This window comes from Protopterus annectens, chromosome 10.part0, assembly GCF_019279795.1.
Source record: "Protopterus annectens isolate FY-2018-M chromosome 10.part0, PAN1.0, whole genome shotgun sequence".
In the NCBI taxonomy this organism is placed as follows: Eukaryota; Metazoa; Chordata; order Ceratodontiformes; family Protopteridae; genus Protopterus; species Protopterus annectens.
This window is the reverse complement of record NC_056744.1, coordinates 1,016,378,219-1,016,393,216: the sequence shown is the minus strand read 5'-3', so window position 1 is coordinate 1,016,393,216 and position 14,998 is coordinate 1,016,378,219. Positions and strand designations below refer to the sequence as shown.

The following is a 14,998-nucleotide window of genomic DNA, read 5'->3' as shown; positions in this document are numbered from 1 at the left end:
CCAAGAGATAACCATGAAGCAAGCAAAACATAAACACACTAATCAGGGATGGGTACCCTGAGAGACGCTTTCCTTTTGATTGAAGGGGCATAGAAGAGAGGTGATAATCTTAAAAGGAAATGATACCCCAATTTAATACCACAGAAGTTTTTTTGAACAACTAATGGGGAGTATTATGTTAAAGGGGAAACTAAATGGCCAGGAATTCACAGTGGTGACGATGTGTCACTGTTTACCTATGTCTTAAGTGATAATTTAATAAAAGTATTAAAAAAATTCTCAAGAATTGACAATGTTCATCATCCAAAAGCATGGACATTACTCCTACACGATGTTCACTTCCCCCATGTATGTCTCTGATCATGTCTCATTTAGACTAGAACTGCAGACTGTTTCATTAAACCAGCCTAGCCCGTGGAAATTCAACCCTTTATTGCTCAAAAGAGATCAAGTCTGTCCTTAAAAAGATATGTTCTGTGAAGCTAACCCGTATCTAGGGTTGCCACCTCTTCAGATACCCAAAGTGGGACATTTCTTACAGAACTTCTTACAGATTTTGCAGGACAAACTATACCTACAACCCATGTAAGGATTGAAATTTCCTTTTTTGCCAAAATAAAAACGTGTTCTTATAAAATTTGAGTTGTCTCTAATGATTCATAGAATAAGGTGTTTCACATACAAAACAGTTTATGCAACTATGACAGGAACCTTAGGAAATATGTTTTGTCCTAAAATTCAGGCATTTGTCATTGTTTGTATTTTTAGCAGGACACAACTTCCCAAATAGGGACATCCTGCGCAAAGTGGGACAGGTAGCAATCCTACCCATGTCCACAAACAGGCAGGAAGTTCACATTAATAGACTGGGAGAACCTTAAACCCTGTTTGACTGCTTGCTTAAGGATATATATTTTGAATGGCTGACAATTAAGACAGTCAAGTTAGAAAACCTGCAGCTGGAACTTCACAAAGTTCAGAAAGATATGAGCAGGGCTATACCCAGAACTGAGAGATTTAAGGACCTAAGAGAACAGCTCATTTCCTTACCACTCAGCTGTCCAAAATTTTGTCTCATACTTTTTGTCTATTCCTCATAAAATGTGTTGTCTTCTGGCAAATCATTGGGGACTGAAATCACTAAATAGTAGCATACATTTTGTTTCAGACTTAGTATGCATTTTCTGAATTTTATAAACACAAATCCTGTTATTTTAGCAATGTTCAGCGTTTTAAGAGCAATATTTAAAATCTATCCCTATTTCTGAGCCTTTGTACCCCCATTATTTTAGAATTTTGTCCAGATTTCTTGTGCTAAGAGGTTGAGAGGTATATGGACTTATAAGTAGAACAAGCATATCATGCAGAAATGGGCTGGGTTAGCACTCGAGCCTAACGCACAAACAGTATCCAAACAACATCAAGATACAATGTGCAGTTATTAAGTATTGTAACATTAACATGCTCTCTTATGTATGCATGGGTAACATTCACTGATTACCGCATAGAACTTAACTTTTTATATATGCAATCATGGATTTTTAACTCAACACTATATATTAACGTTTAGGTGGTCATTTTCTTACAGATATTTCAGGCCTGTGTTGCAGCAAAAGCAACAAGTTAATTTATCAGACATTATACGGTTGCTTGCAGTATTTACCTATCTTCACAATCTTTACATTTGACTTGCACATCCAGTATTTGATTAAAGAGGATTTCAGACATTTTTCCAACATGATCCTAGAGAAACGATGCTTTATAAGATGAACTTGGATTAACACCGGTATATCGTTTTAAGAAGCATAGCATCCCAACAATTTGAGTTTAGCGCTTCACTTCCGCGGCCTCCCGTTGCTGTGCAGAGAAGGGTGGGTAAACGGCCACACGCTCTCATTCAATTGGCTCCCAGGAATGCAAGTATCTGCCATGTTGATAAAGTGTAATACTTTACTTTGCATGTGATGTAAAGCATTACGTTACATATTTTGTCAGTTGTGCTCGCTTTGATTTTCTTTTAATTTGACATTATGCGTAGTCTTTCGAGACTGCAGAATATTTAGCAAGTTGAGCAACAGTACACTGCCAACTCTCGTTTTGATCATTACCCCTTTTTGCCTACAAATAAAGATTAGTATTTTTTTTTTAATACTATGATAAGTGATACGGTGGCCGAGGATGGAATTCACGGTCCTCTTCCAGGACGATGTTGTTTCTTTGTGGAGCGAAAGAAACGTTACTGCAAAATGTTAGTTGCAAAAGGAAAACGATTGTGTGGTGAGCACGCAAATTCAGACGAAACGACTGAAGTAAGTTTGGTAAATGGTTTCCTGTAATTATCAGCATAGTAAAACCATATACCCTGCAGTACGCTGTTTTAAACTAATTATAGTTAAGAACTGTTTTAAAAGCTGCAAGCTTCTTCTTGGAGTCCCGGGTTTGATTCCACCTGCCTCCATTTGCTTACTCTGAATCTGAAAAGGCCCATATGGGTTAGTTACCTACCCTGGTTAAACACTGGCTGTTAACTTTCTTTATTTTTTCCAAAATAGTTTTTGAAAACAGTATTTTCTTTATTTTATAAAAAATTGTTTCTGTAAGTGTAGCATTCTGCACTATCAGTTTACAACTTGAGAACTTCGTGACTGGACTAATAAACTGGAAAGCAAATTTAGATTCTTTGATATCTCAGGGATAAATTTTACCTTTTATAGAAACTACCCTTTATGCTAGTGTTTTTAAGAAAAAAAATGAAATAATGGACTCCAGTAAGGAAAGTTTGTTACAAGAGAAGATAAAACAAAAATAAACATACAGCACTTTGGAGCATGAGCAAACAGGAACTGGAATAAGGAAAACTTTAAACAGATGAGAGAGATCATACCTCAAACAAACTTGTGCAGACACAGCATTAATAACAGGAGAATTTTACAAAAGCTTCTGTTCTGTTTGGTAAGCTATAAAGATTCAGTAACCACTTGACATCATGAACCATATGGAACAAGGAAGCACTTTAACAGATATCCTAAATTTGAAAGCCGACAGAAATGCATAACATTCAATGTCTTTCCTACAAAGCGGATATTAAAATAACTGAGGAAGATGACTGACCACAGACAAGCAGTTGAAATTAAACGCACCTTTTGCTGCTGGACTGCAGACTTGATGTCTCAGTGAAGACCCGAATGAAATGTGATTGTTACAGATCTACAAAAAAGCTGCAGAGGATAATGTGAACTTCCAGCAAAACAGCATATTTCTGTAGCCATCCTATTTCTCCTCAAAGTCTCTGCTGGACTTACTAACATCAAATATTACTGACTTTCCAGGATCTGTATTTATTCACATTTGATTAGCAGGAAAGTCCAACTGGTTAGGTGTCAATTTTCAGCAGTGGCCTGAGGAGAAAAGCTCTGAAGTATTACAAAAACATGTTAACAATTTTACAATCTTCAAAAATAATACAAAGACAACTACAATTTAAATTATACCAAATTAAACTTAATTTGAAAATATTAGCTAAGAATAGACAACTTGTATGACAATGATTTAATATTTAGAGAAATGTTATCCAGCTTCAAGAAATTAAAGGCAAGTTAGTATAATACAAACAGGTATTGTAATATGAAGTGAGAGAGAAAAACAGGGTTGTGGCAAATTTAGAAAGTGAGTCGGGGAGAGAAACTGATTTGAAATAAGGAAGTGAGTGAAGAAGGGGTAATAAGGAGGTGTAAGTTATGAATAGGTACTTATAACTAGTTTGTGCAGTCTTGGATAATAATGATTGTAGGCTATACTCTTAAAGCAACCAAGCTAGCTAGCTGTAAACCTGTCTTGTACCACCCCCTTGTAGATAATGTAATAAGGGTTTGTAACTGGATATGCAGTTTCTGATATATGTGAGAGAATGTCACTGGAGACAAGGCTGTATTATACATGCACTGATACCATACATGTTGTCAGAAACACACCCACAGTAGACTTACCACATGTATTGTGAACCATTCACATTTATTTATTTTACATTTGTTGACAGGGATATTCCGACTGGATACATGTCCATTTTCAGTGGAGGCCTGGGGAGAAAAGCTCCAAACACCACATACAGAAAAAAATAATGCTGAAAAATCATAATATTAATACACGTTGCAAACAGTTTGCAGACTCTGTTCAGTCAAGCAAGTTATACGTTCGATCATTATTAAACTTATATAAGTATCTAAACTAACAGTTGTCACAGCTTGTATGTAGTATAAAGTGCAGTTTGGCACACAATTATAGAAAGGAGCTAGTCAGGATTAGAACAAGGACATAACCAGTGTGTCTTAAAATGTTGTCTGAGACATTTTTTGAATTGAGCTAGTGAGGATACTAGAATAAGGTCGGCAGGAAGGGAGTTCCAAGTTTTGCCGACAGTTGGCAAACAGGGAGTCCCCAGCCGAGTTACTGGTTTTGAATGTTTGAACCAGCAGTCTGTTAGATGAGCGAAGTGGCCTGAGGTTACTGTAGGGGCTAATGATATTAAAGTGCAGGTGTATTTTCAGGTTGGTTGAGTACTTTATATGCCACTATAAGCTGTTTGTATTGAAGTAGGCTAGGTAATTCAAGCCACCCTAGAAGATTTAGGTTATGACAGTGGTGTGTCCTAAATGTTGTGCTTGTGGCAAATCTAGCAGTGTGGTTTAACAGCTAGAGAGCTTGCTAAGGTCAGATTTGTTCAGATTGGTGAATAAAGGGGAGGCATAGAGAAGGGTAGAGAGTAGATGAGAATGGGCAATAGCAGTTCTAACAAGTGGAGTAAGAAAAGGTTTAATCTTCTAAAGGGAGCCAAGTTTTATGCTGAGGCTCTTAAATGGAATCTTACTAAACCACATAGACCTCCCTTATGTTGCACTCAGGGTATCCTCAGCAGCCTCAAAAGCACTCTACCAAAACAGCACCTACTATGACTTGTATAGCCACTCTTCACAATGTCCCCACTTAAAGCTCATAAGGCATACTGACACACAACCCAATATTTTGATCATAGGAGAGACTGTTGTGAGACACACTGATGTCCCACTCACCTGGCTGAGTAAGGAGAGTCATGTTAGTTGCCTATCGGGGGGTCAGTATCCACGATCAGGGGATAAATGGCCTGAGATGCCATGTAAAGAGAGACATGATTGATCTGCTGGACTGTGTCCCAGGCCAGTATGAGCCTAGCATTGAGTAGCATTTTACCTTTTCCAAGGATGATGCCGTAATATGGATTGAAAATAACTGACTTTAATAATTGGCTTAGTTTTTTTGTCATTTGAAGAGAGTGCAGTGTTTCAGTGTGTCAGGATATTGTTGGCAGACCACTCTGCTTTGCCAGGGATGGTCTGCACCTGTTACATTTGCACCTTCAAATATTGGCTAAAACTTCATCCACTCCCATAGTACCATTTTATGGCATTGCCAACCTGATAATCCTTTTAACATAGCAAAACCAACCTAAGGAAGTATGGAAGTGTTACTGCTCAATGCTATGAGTCTAAACAAGAAACTCCACTCTGTGTTAGCTCTCTCCTCACCCTAGAGAATGTATAACTCTCTGCAGTTACTGAGACATTGTTTAGAGCCATAGAGAGCACCCCAGGAGTGCAGGACTACAATGCCTTCCACATGTTTAGACTAATTATTGCACAGGAAGGAACAAGAGGTGGAGGTGTCTTCATTTATTTTCGTCAAACATTACTGATTCACTTGAGCTTCTCCATGTACAAATTACCATAGATAAAGTGCCATGCCATATCCATGCAGTCTATAGGTCTCTCTCTATGACCCAGGAGACTCATAGCTCTTAATTTAAATGTACTAGAAACCCTCCTCATTCAACCCAACACCCCATTCATGGGTGAACTTAACTACTCCATTATAAATTGGGAATCTTGTACATTTGCAAACATGCAGGCCTAGAGATTCCATGATTTTAACCCAAAAAACCTTGGACCAGATAGTTTGTACATCCACCAGGGGCACAAACATCCTCGATACACTTGGAAAGCATAGCTAGTCTTAAAAATGCCCCCCAGAGGTCATTAGCTTGGTAATCACTTATGACGATTATCTGATGTAAGTTATCCCATTCCAGTTCATGTTAGTTTGCTAATTCCCATGATGTCAGTATTTATTCTTGTATGTCATTCTTAATCATATTATGTTTTACCTGGCTCTTTCATTCCATGTTCCAATGGTGTATAGGTTTTTGAAGCATTGGACCCTTCCTTTCATCCTTTGGGAGGTGGGCTTGGACTTTTTGACTACTTTGAATGTTAATTTAGTATTATTGTACTTTCTCCTTACTGTAATGAATTATGTGCATAGTAACTGTTATGTTTTATTTTTCTTATGCTGTTTGTATTGATTTTGTATAAAATCTTAATGTGCAATATGCAAGAGCTCTGAGATTTGAGTAGCTTGTGCTCGTATAATGACATCGCACTGCCAACATCTGTCTCACCCGTATAGTTCATAGGTAGGGTTCATAGGTAAGTACTAGGCTATCTGCCCAAGGGCATTTATAAGCCTAGCCAGAGTGTGTTGGCTTTTGCCACCCCCTTAGATTAGTTTCCTGTGCCTCTGACCAGCAGAGCCATTAGTTCCCTGCGCCTCTGTCCAGCAGAGCCACTGCAGTGATCCCCGAGGTAAATTTTCTGTTTCCCATCCACCAGTCAAGGTTTCTCTTGAAGAGTGCTAGTGAGGGGCTCTGCCTGATGTATATTGGAATCTTATTCCAAAGCATAAGGAGTCTCTGGGTCAGGAATCTATCCCTCCAGCACGTCCTATTTATCGGTGTGGTAAGGTTTATATCCATAGAGCGTGTGGCTCTCAGGGATGTGTTTTTTTTAGGTAGAGCATATCCGTCAATTCTGGGTTGGACATGGCCTTGTATGTCAAGCAGAGATCACCTCTGAGTAAGCGGTATGCAACGGAGTACAGCTGGAGTTTCTTTAGTCGGGCTGCATAGGTCATTTGTTTGAGGCCAGTAATCCTCTTGGTGAGGTACTTTTGTGGTCTTTCCAGCTTTTGTAGGTGTCTTGTAAGGTACATCCCAATTGGGGCATTGTATTCTATAATGGGTCTAGTAAGTGATGAGTAGAGAGGCACAATAACCTCCTTTGTTCTGGATGCAAACCCTTTTGAGATTAGGTGGGCCACGTAGAAGGATTTTCTAACCACCTTGGAAATATGTTTATCAAAGGAGAGATTGCTATCTACTTGGGTCCCCAGATCCCTTATTACTTTTTCTGTATTTAGGGGACTACCACCTATGTGGTAGTTCTCGGGTACTTTGTTTTTTCCAAAGTGGATGGCAATGCACTTTTTGGCATTCAGCTTGAGGCCATGATTTTGACACCAGGTATCTGTCTCGGTGAGACCCTTCTGGAGTGTGTCTGCATCAGCCAGAGAATCAGTTATGGCCCCTAGTTTGCAGTCGTCTACGAACTTGGTCAGCCAAAGTCCTCCTGTGCTTGCCTGTACCTCTGAGAAGTATATACCGAACAGGAGGGGTCCTAGGACTGAGCCCTGGAGGACACCACTTGTAACCGGTTTAGAGTCTGATCTAGAGTCTGCAACTCTTACCGTGTGGGTTCTGTCCGTGAACCAATTTGCAACCCATCTCGTGACGTAGGGGTTAATGTTCAGGTTGGTGAGTTTGTCTATAATACCAGAATGGGGAATGGTGTTGAAAGCCTTTGCGAGGTCTAGGTAGGCTGTGTGGACCTCCTTACCCTCATCTAATGCCTTGGTAACTGTCTCAAAGAAGTCCACCAGGTTTAGGAGGCATGATCTGCCCTTAACAAAGCCGAACTGGGTGGGGTCCAAAGTTTGGAGGTTCCCAGTGTCTCTGTTAAAGAGTTCCATGAATATGCGCGCCATAGCCTTGCAGACCAGGCTAGTCAGGCTTATACGGCGATAGTTCCCGGAGTCCGTTGTGGCACCACCTTTGTGGAGTGGGATAACTGTTGCTGTGCGCCACTCTGTGGGAACATAGCTTGTAGAGAGGCTGAGTTTGAACAGTGTGTTTAGGTGAGGGGTTAGTTCATTTTGGAGCTCTTGTAAGACGCAGCCTGGGACACCGTCCGGTCCCATTGAGGCTGTTTTTGGCTTTGGATAGGGCTGTTTTAACCTGTGAGTCGGTGATTGCCGGGGCCTTACATTCTTCTGGTATGGTTATGGGCCCTTTAGGGGGTGAGAGGGGTGTCAAGTTTGCACTGAACCTGTGCCAAAATGTTGGCAGTATCAGTCGATTCAGTGCATTGTGTGCAATTCTGCACCAACTCAGAGCAGATCTGAGAGTTTCCACTTAGGTTCTTGACATAGCTAAAGAACGCTTTATGGTTATCTTTGGAGTCCTTGGCAATTTTTCTTTCGAAGCTAGCTTTGGATGTAGTTTCCTGCTGATACAGAACCGGGATGTCTTTCCTTCTCGGGATTTTGCTCTTATCTGTACTAGTTTCCTTCTCCTATTGTAGAGCCTGTTTATGGCAGGGGTCCTCCAGACTGGTTTCCTTTTCTTGGAGGAGCGAGTCTTGGTTTTACTTGTGATAGCACGATCCGTGCATTCCTGCAGATGATCGTAGAGTGCCTTTGTATAGGTTTCAGCAGCTTGGACAGCATTGTCCATTGGCGTGGGAGCTGTGAACCTTTCCACCTCGGTCTTAAGCAATGTGAAGTTTGCTTTTGAAAAGTTTTTCACGGTGGTTTCCTTGGTTGGGGGCGGAATGTGAATATCCAGAGTGATTAGTCTATGGTCTGATCAGTCTATGGTCTGATCTAACCAGCGAGGGGTTGACATCAGGTGTGGAACTCCCATGTTGGTGATGACCAGGTCCAATATGTTCCCTCTGGTGGGGGTGTTGACCAGTTGATCCAGGGCATTCGAGTTTATAAATTCTAGGAAGCATTGGGCAAGTGAGTTAGTACTTGAGTAGTTCTCCCAGTTAATGTTTGGGTAGTTGAAATCACCCAGTATTAGGGTGTTTGGTAGGACCTTCATATTTCCCAGTGTCTCCAGAAATGCCGAATGGGGGTCCTGGGTCATGGTGGGTGATCTGTAGCAAGCTACAATTTGGATTGCAGTTTTGCCCATTGTTAGTTGCGCTTGGATGATCTCTGATGCATTGAGCTGCACCACTAACCTGGAGGTGTGAGTATCCTTTATGAATATGGATATACCCCTGCCTTTTGTGTTTCGGTCCGGGTTCTGTGGCCGAAAGGTATGGTATGAGTTACAGCCTGGTAGTGCTAGGGTGCTCTCTGGAGCCTTAAACCAGGTTTCTGTTACTGCACAGATATCGATGTTCTCCATACTGAGGAGTGCCTCAAGTGAGTGCATTTTGAGGTTTAGACTTCTGGCGATGAGTAGCATTACCCTTAGTTTTTGGTTACTTGAGCTATTTACGGTGGTGGGTTTGTCTTTTGAGCCTTGCCTAAAAAAGGCACTATGGGGGTGGCAAGAGCCTTTGCCAGTATTCGAAAGCCTAAGGGTGACGGGTGCAAGCTATCTGTTGCGAAGCAACGTGGCTTATTGAGCATGTCATCCCAGGCAGACAGATACTGGATCCCCTTTGAATGACACCAGAAACTTAGTCAGTTGTTGAAGTTGATAATTTTTTCTTTATACTGTGGCATCATTCTTGGTGAGGGCAGGATGCTGGTCAGGGTCATACCTGCCTGGGCTACATGATTAGTGAGCTCTTCCATGTCTCTCTTCATGTAGTCCAGGGAGGTACGTCTCAGGTCATTCACACAAGCATGCACAATGACAGTCATATTTGTACTTGTTCTGGAGTGACCTGACTGCTTGTGTTATGTGGCGGATCCCAGCACCCGACAGGCAGTTAACAGTAACCTTCTCCTTATTCAGCCTAGTTAGTGGGACATCAGTGTGCCTGACTATAGAGTCGCATATCACTAATGTGTTGGGTATGTTATTTTGCCTTAAGGGCTGTGATTGCATGGCACACTGATTATGTGAAGTATGTGTTTCATGGTTGGTGATTGGTTATGGAGGTTGCTTGGATGTCTGCTTTGGAGGTCTCGTTTGCTTTTGCAGATTTTTATTTAGAGCCTCCGAGTATGTTTTTGTGTATTTTTATGTGTGTTATTTGCCTGTGTTGGTTTTTAGGTCTATGTGAGACTGGTGGTGTGTTGCAAGTATTACCCTTCTCCTCTTGACAGTCAGTTACATTCTGGGGTTGAGAGAGCTTTGCCTCCAGTCTGGCTGTACAATTGCATCTCTCGCATATATTAGTGTTTGGTGGTAGGAGGAGAGGGTTGCCTGTGTACATATGTACATAAGGCAGTTGTAACATTGCCTCAGAATGCCAGGATTCACCAGTTGGAGTGGAGAGTACACCGGAAACTGCTCTTTGGACATGCCTGAATAGGTAGAGTGAGCAGTTTTTCTGATTGACTGGTGGGGATGAATAGAGAGCCTTATCCTTCTGGACAGTATAAGGGGGGCTAGTGCTAGGGGTATTTAGTGGTTGTTATGAGTTTTAAGCAAGTGCTGGTCTGTAAAATGAATGGTTTGAGTGCTAAAGTTGAAGGTTTGTCTAGTTCCAAAGGAAAAACTGAAGAGTTGACTTTGTGGAGTCGGGAGTAGTTTAACCCTAGCTAACCGGCGCTGCTCTGCACACAAAACCGCGCAAGTGCGGTTTTTATATCAGGAAGATTTAAGAGAGGCTTGTAACTCTACTATTATCAAATGTCTTATGATTGGTCTTTAAAGAACTATTCAGTAGCCCAAATTGCCTTCAGCTGGACTAGACCCAGCTGACATTGAGGGTCACTGATACACTGGCACCCTAGATTACGGACGAGATTAAGTAGAACTCAAAACCAGATATGACTGAACATCTTTTTAAGTTATTACAGGAATATTAATGCTGGAATACCTCTTTCAGCATAAAGACCTGATTACAAAATGATTAATATAAGTAACAATGTTTTAAAAATATTCCGAGCAAAGATGCTTGGAAGCTGAAGGAGCTGTCAGGAAGGGGTCAATAACCCTGCCAGTGAATCCAGGACAAATACAAGAGTTAACTCTACAATGTAACAGCCCACACAATTTCCTCTGTCATCACTTCCAAACTGTTTGCAACATTTTTTTTATTTTGGACCTGCAGTGGATATAAAAAGTGTACACACCCCTGTTAAAATGCCAGGTTTTTGTGATATAAAAAAATGAGACCACAATAAATCATTTCAAAACGTTTCCCACCTTTAATGTGACCTATAACCTCTGCAATTGAATTGAAAAATAAATTTGTTAGGGGCAAGAAAAAAAAGTACAATAAGCTGGTTGCTTAAGTGTGCACACCCTTAAACTAATACTTTGTTGAAGCACCTTTTGATTTAATTACAGCATTCGGTCTTTTTGGGTACACACCTGCCATCAACTAAAGAGACTCTGATTAACCGCAAATAAAGTTCAGCTGCCCTAGTAAGATTTTCCTGACATTTACTCAATTGCCTGCTATAGCAAAAGCCATGGTTCGCAGAGAGCTTACAAAGCATTAGAGGGATCTCATTGTTGAAAGGTAGAAGGGTACAAACAAATTTCCACAGCATTGGATATACCATGGAACGCAGTGAAGACAGTCATCAAAAAGTAGAGAAAATATGGGACAACAGAGATGTTTTCAAAGAACTGGACGTCCTTCCAAAATTGATGAAAAGACAAGATGAAAACTGGTCAGGAAGGCTGCCAAGAGACCTACAGCTATGCTGAAGGAGCTGCAGGAATTTCTGGCAAGTACTGGTTGTGTATTACATGTGACAACAATTTCCCATATTCTCCCTGTGTCTGGACTATGGGGTAGGATTGCAAGATGGAAGCCTTTTCTTATACAGAAAAACATCCAGGCCCGGTTAAAATTTGCAAAACAATACATCAAGTCTCCCAAAAGCATGTGGGAAAATATGTTGTGGTCTGATGAGACCAAGGTTGAACTTTTTGGCCACAATTCCAAAAGGTATGTGTGGCGCAAAAAACAACACTTTACATCACCAAAAGAACACCATCCCCACGGTGAAGCATGGTGGTGGCAGTATCATGCTTTGGAGTTGCTTTTCCTAAGCTGGAACTCGGGCTTTAGTCAAGGTGGAGGGAATTATGAACAGTCCCAAATATTGGCCCAAAACCTTCAGGCATCTGCTAGAAAGCTGAAGATAAAGAGGAATTTCACCTTTCAACACCACAAAGACCCCCAAGCATACATCCAAATCAACAAAAGAATGGCTTCACCAGAAGAAAATTAAAGTTTTGGAATGGCCCAGTCAGAGCCCAGACCAAACTCCAATAGAAAATCCGTGGAGTGACCTGAAGAGGGCTGTGCACAAGAGATGCCCTTGCAAGCTGACAGATTTGGAGTGCTTTTGCAAGGAAAAGTGGGCAAATATTGCCAAGTCAAGGTGTGCCATGCTGATAGACTCCTACTCAAGAAGACTGAATGTTGTAATTAAATCAAAAGGTGCTTCAAAGTATTAGTTTAAGGGTGTGCACACTTATGCAATCAGTTTATTTTACTTTTTTATTTTTTATATTTTCCCGTAACAGATTTGTTTGTTTTTCAATTGAATTGTACCGGTTATAGGTCACATTAAAGGTGGGAAAAGTTTTGGAATGATTTATAGTGGTCTCCTTTTTTATATATCACAAAAACCTGGCATTTTAACAGGGGTGTGTACACTTTTTTTATATCCTCTGTAGATTACTAATTGTAACTAGCTGTTTCACCATCTTGTACTTCTGGATAAGGTAGACAAGTGTCCCAATTTAAGGGTATTGTGGTTTTAATGGACTTCAGTTAATCTCCGTGAAAGTCTGTGACACCTTCATATCTTCATAAACATGTTGTTATTGTATTTCAGCAGACCATTACTTTTCTCCAAGCTTTGAAAAGCTGCTATAGTTATCATTTCACTGGGACCATCACAGACAGTGGAATCACTATTTCACCATTCTCTCATCTCTCAAATCCTACTGCCTTCATACCTTGATTTCTCTAACTCCTTTGCAAGCAGCACTTTCTTAGTCTTAGCATTCATTGCAATATGTACTGACCGTCTTTATTCATCATCTTTATCTGTGTTCTGTACAATCCCCTGTTGCTGTAGGTAAATTACTAGGCTGCAGCCTAACCTGACTGTTGTAAGATCATAAGAAAGCCCATCTGTGGTTTATCAAGCTGGTCTCTGCTTAACTCAAAGTTGCATTAGTGCTTTCCAGCACTTTGAAAAAACTTAGTAATGTCTGTAGTAAATGGATAGTTGCCTCCCTGCAGGGTGCCAGCTTGCAGTTTCAGCCGTTCTAATATCTACAAGACATTCTAAAGTTAGCATACTGTTTTAAGACCTATTACAAGGTTTTTTCACAACCGGAGAAGACGGATTTGCAGTTAGTGTGGTTGTAACATTACCTACTTTAGAGAATGCCCTACCTACTTTTATAGTCAGGTCTCCTGCCGGTAGCCAGTTGCATATAGCATTGAATAAGAGCAAGCACTACATTCATTTGAACAAAAATATGTTTTGAAAATGTAGGCCATATTTCAAAATATGTAGCACTGAAACTATTAAAAGGGATACATTTAATCAGTGGATTATTTTTACGCAGAGGGTATCCGTTGTCTCTACTCCAAGAAATTAGTACTGACATTATAAGTAGAAGAGATTTAGAATTTTCCCTCATTTTAATAAATGGGCTCTATGTTAAGAATATTATAAGTCAGTCTGTTTCCACTACAGTTTCTACTACATTTTCAACAGCCTCTAAATGTATTATTAACATGTCTGTGGACAGTAATAAAATCAGGTCAGTAGTAATTAATAACTGGAAGATTATTTCTGGTAATAGTGAATTACATACTGTCCTAGGTAACAAACCTATTTTTGTTTATAAGAAATCTAATACTATCAAAATGAAACTCTGTTACCTATGCCTGCAACTAATGAGCCTAGGGGCCATGTTTAAATGCTGTTGCCGCAATGTTTGTAGATATATCCATGAAGGACCTTTTTATTAATTTACCCCATCTAGATCGGACTATTAGCATACCAGGGAGATTTAATTGCAACTCTACCAATCTAGTATATATTGCTCTATGTTCAGATTGTACTGCATTTTATGTAGGTATGACTACTAGGAACCTAAGTACACGCATTAAAGAGTATTATTATGCTATTAGAACTAGTGATGATAAGAATGCTTTATTTAAACACTCTGTAGTTTGCAGTTCCTATAAAAAAATCACCTTTAGTGTTCTGGAACATATTAATGTTGATTTTAAGGGGTGGTAATATACGAAACGGAGTGGAGAGAAAAGAATCACTATGGCAATTTAGGCTGGGAGCTGTTAATTTCCCAGGTCTAAATTAATTTATTAATATTGACTGTGGATAGGAAGTCAGTAATAATGTATGTATTTTAGTTTTGTCTTTTAAAACAAATTAATTGCATTCAGTTGTATTAATTGTCTGTTTTATTGCATTAATTAATTGAAAGTATTGATTAGCAATTATGTAATTAGCTTTGTAGGAGGGTCATGAGGTTGTATATAAGCAGTTTTAAAAAAAGTGTTTGTATTTGTAGTTCTGAAGAAGTCTTTCAGACGAAAGCATCGAGAAAAATTTTATTTACGCTAATTCCTGGTTGATGTCTTCCTCTGCTGCTCCAGTGTTTGTTTTTCTTCACTGGTGGTCGTTTAAGTTGTTTGGTTATGGCTCAAGCTCCAGAGGATGACCTGATGAACATGTCCTTATATCTTACTGATGACAGCCAGCAAGTTGAGCTGGCAGATTTGTTTGCTGAGCTTCAAAGTTTACAGACTTCATTGGCTGCATTCTCAAAAAGACCCATAGAAACGGTATTCCATCTACAGGAAATGGACCTATTTCATCTAATCATGCACTTAATGATAAAAGTACTGTTTTGACTGGTATGGACGAAGGGTGTTCT

The 14,998-nt window shown here is 40.0% G+C and overlaps 2 protein-coding genes across 2 annotated transcripts in view; one reads left to right on the top strand and one right to left on the bottom strand.

Annotated features, from left to right (window-relative positions):
* Positions 1-1,842, bottom strand: part of SASS6 (SAS-6 centriolar assembly protein) — a 1,319,564-nt gene extending 1,317,722 nt beyond the window's left edge. Inside the window, exon 1 of the mRNA XM_044085777.1 lies at positions 1,664-1,842. Coding sequence (XP_043941712.1) covers positions 1,664-1,728 — 65 coding nt within the window. The 5' untranslated portion in view covers positions 1,729-1,842. The remainder of the gene's footprint in view (positions 1-1,663) is intronic.
* Positions 1,843-1,847: 5 nt separating this feature from the next.
* The window catches only part of TRMT13 (tRNA methyltransferase 13 homolog), a 780,528-nt gene continuing 767,377 nt past the window's right edge, over positions 1,848-14,998 (top strand). Inside the window, exon 1 of the mRNA XM_044085778.1 lies at positions 1,848-2,309. Coding sequence (XP_043941713.1) covers positions 2,154-2,309 — 156 coding nt within the window. The 5' untranslated portion in view covers positions 1,848-2,153. The remainder of the gene's footprint in view (positions 2,310-14,998) is intronic.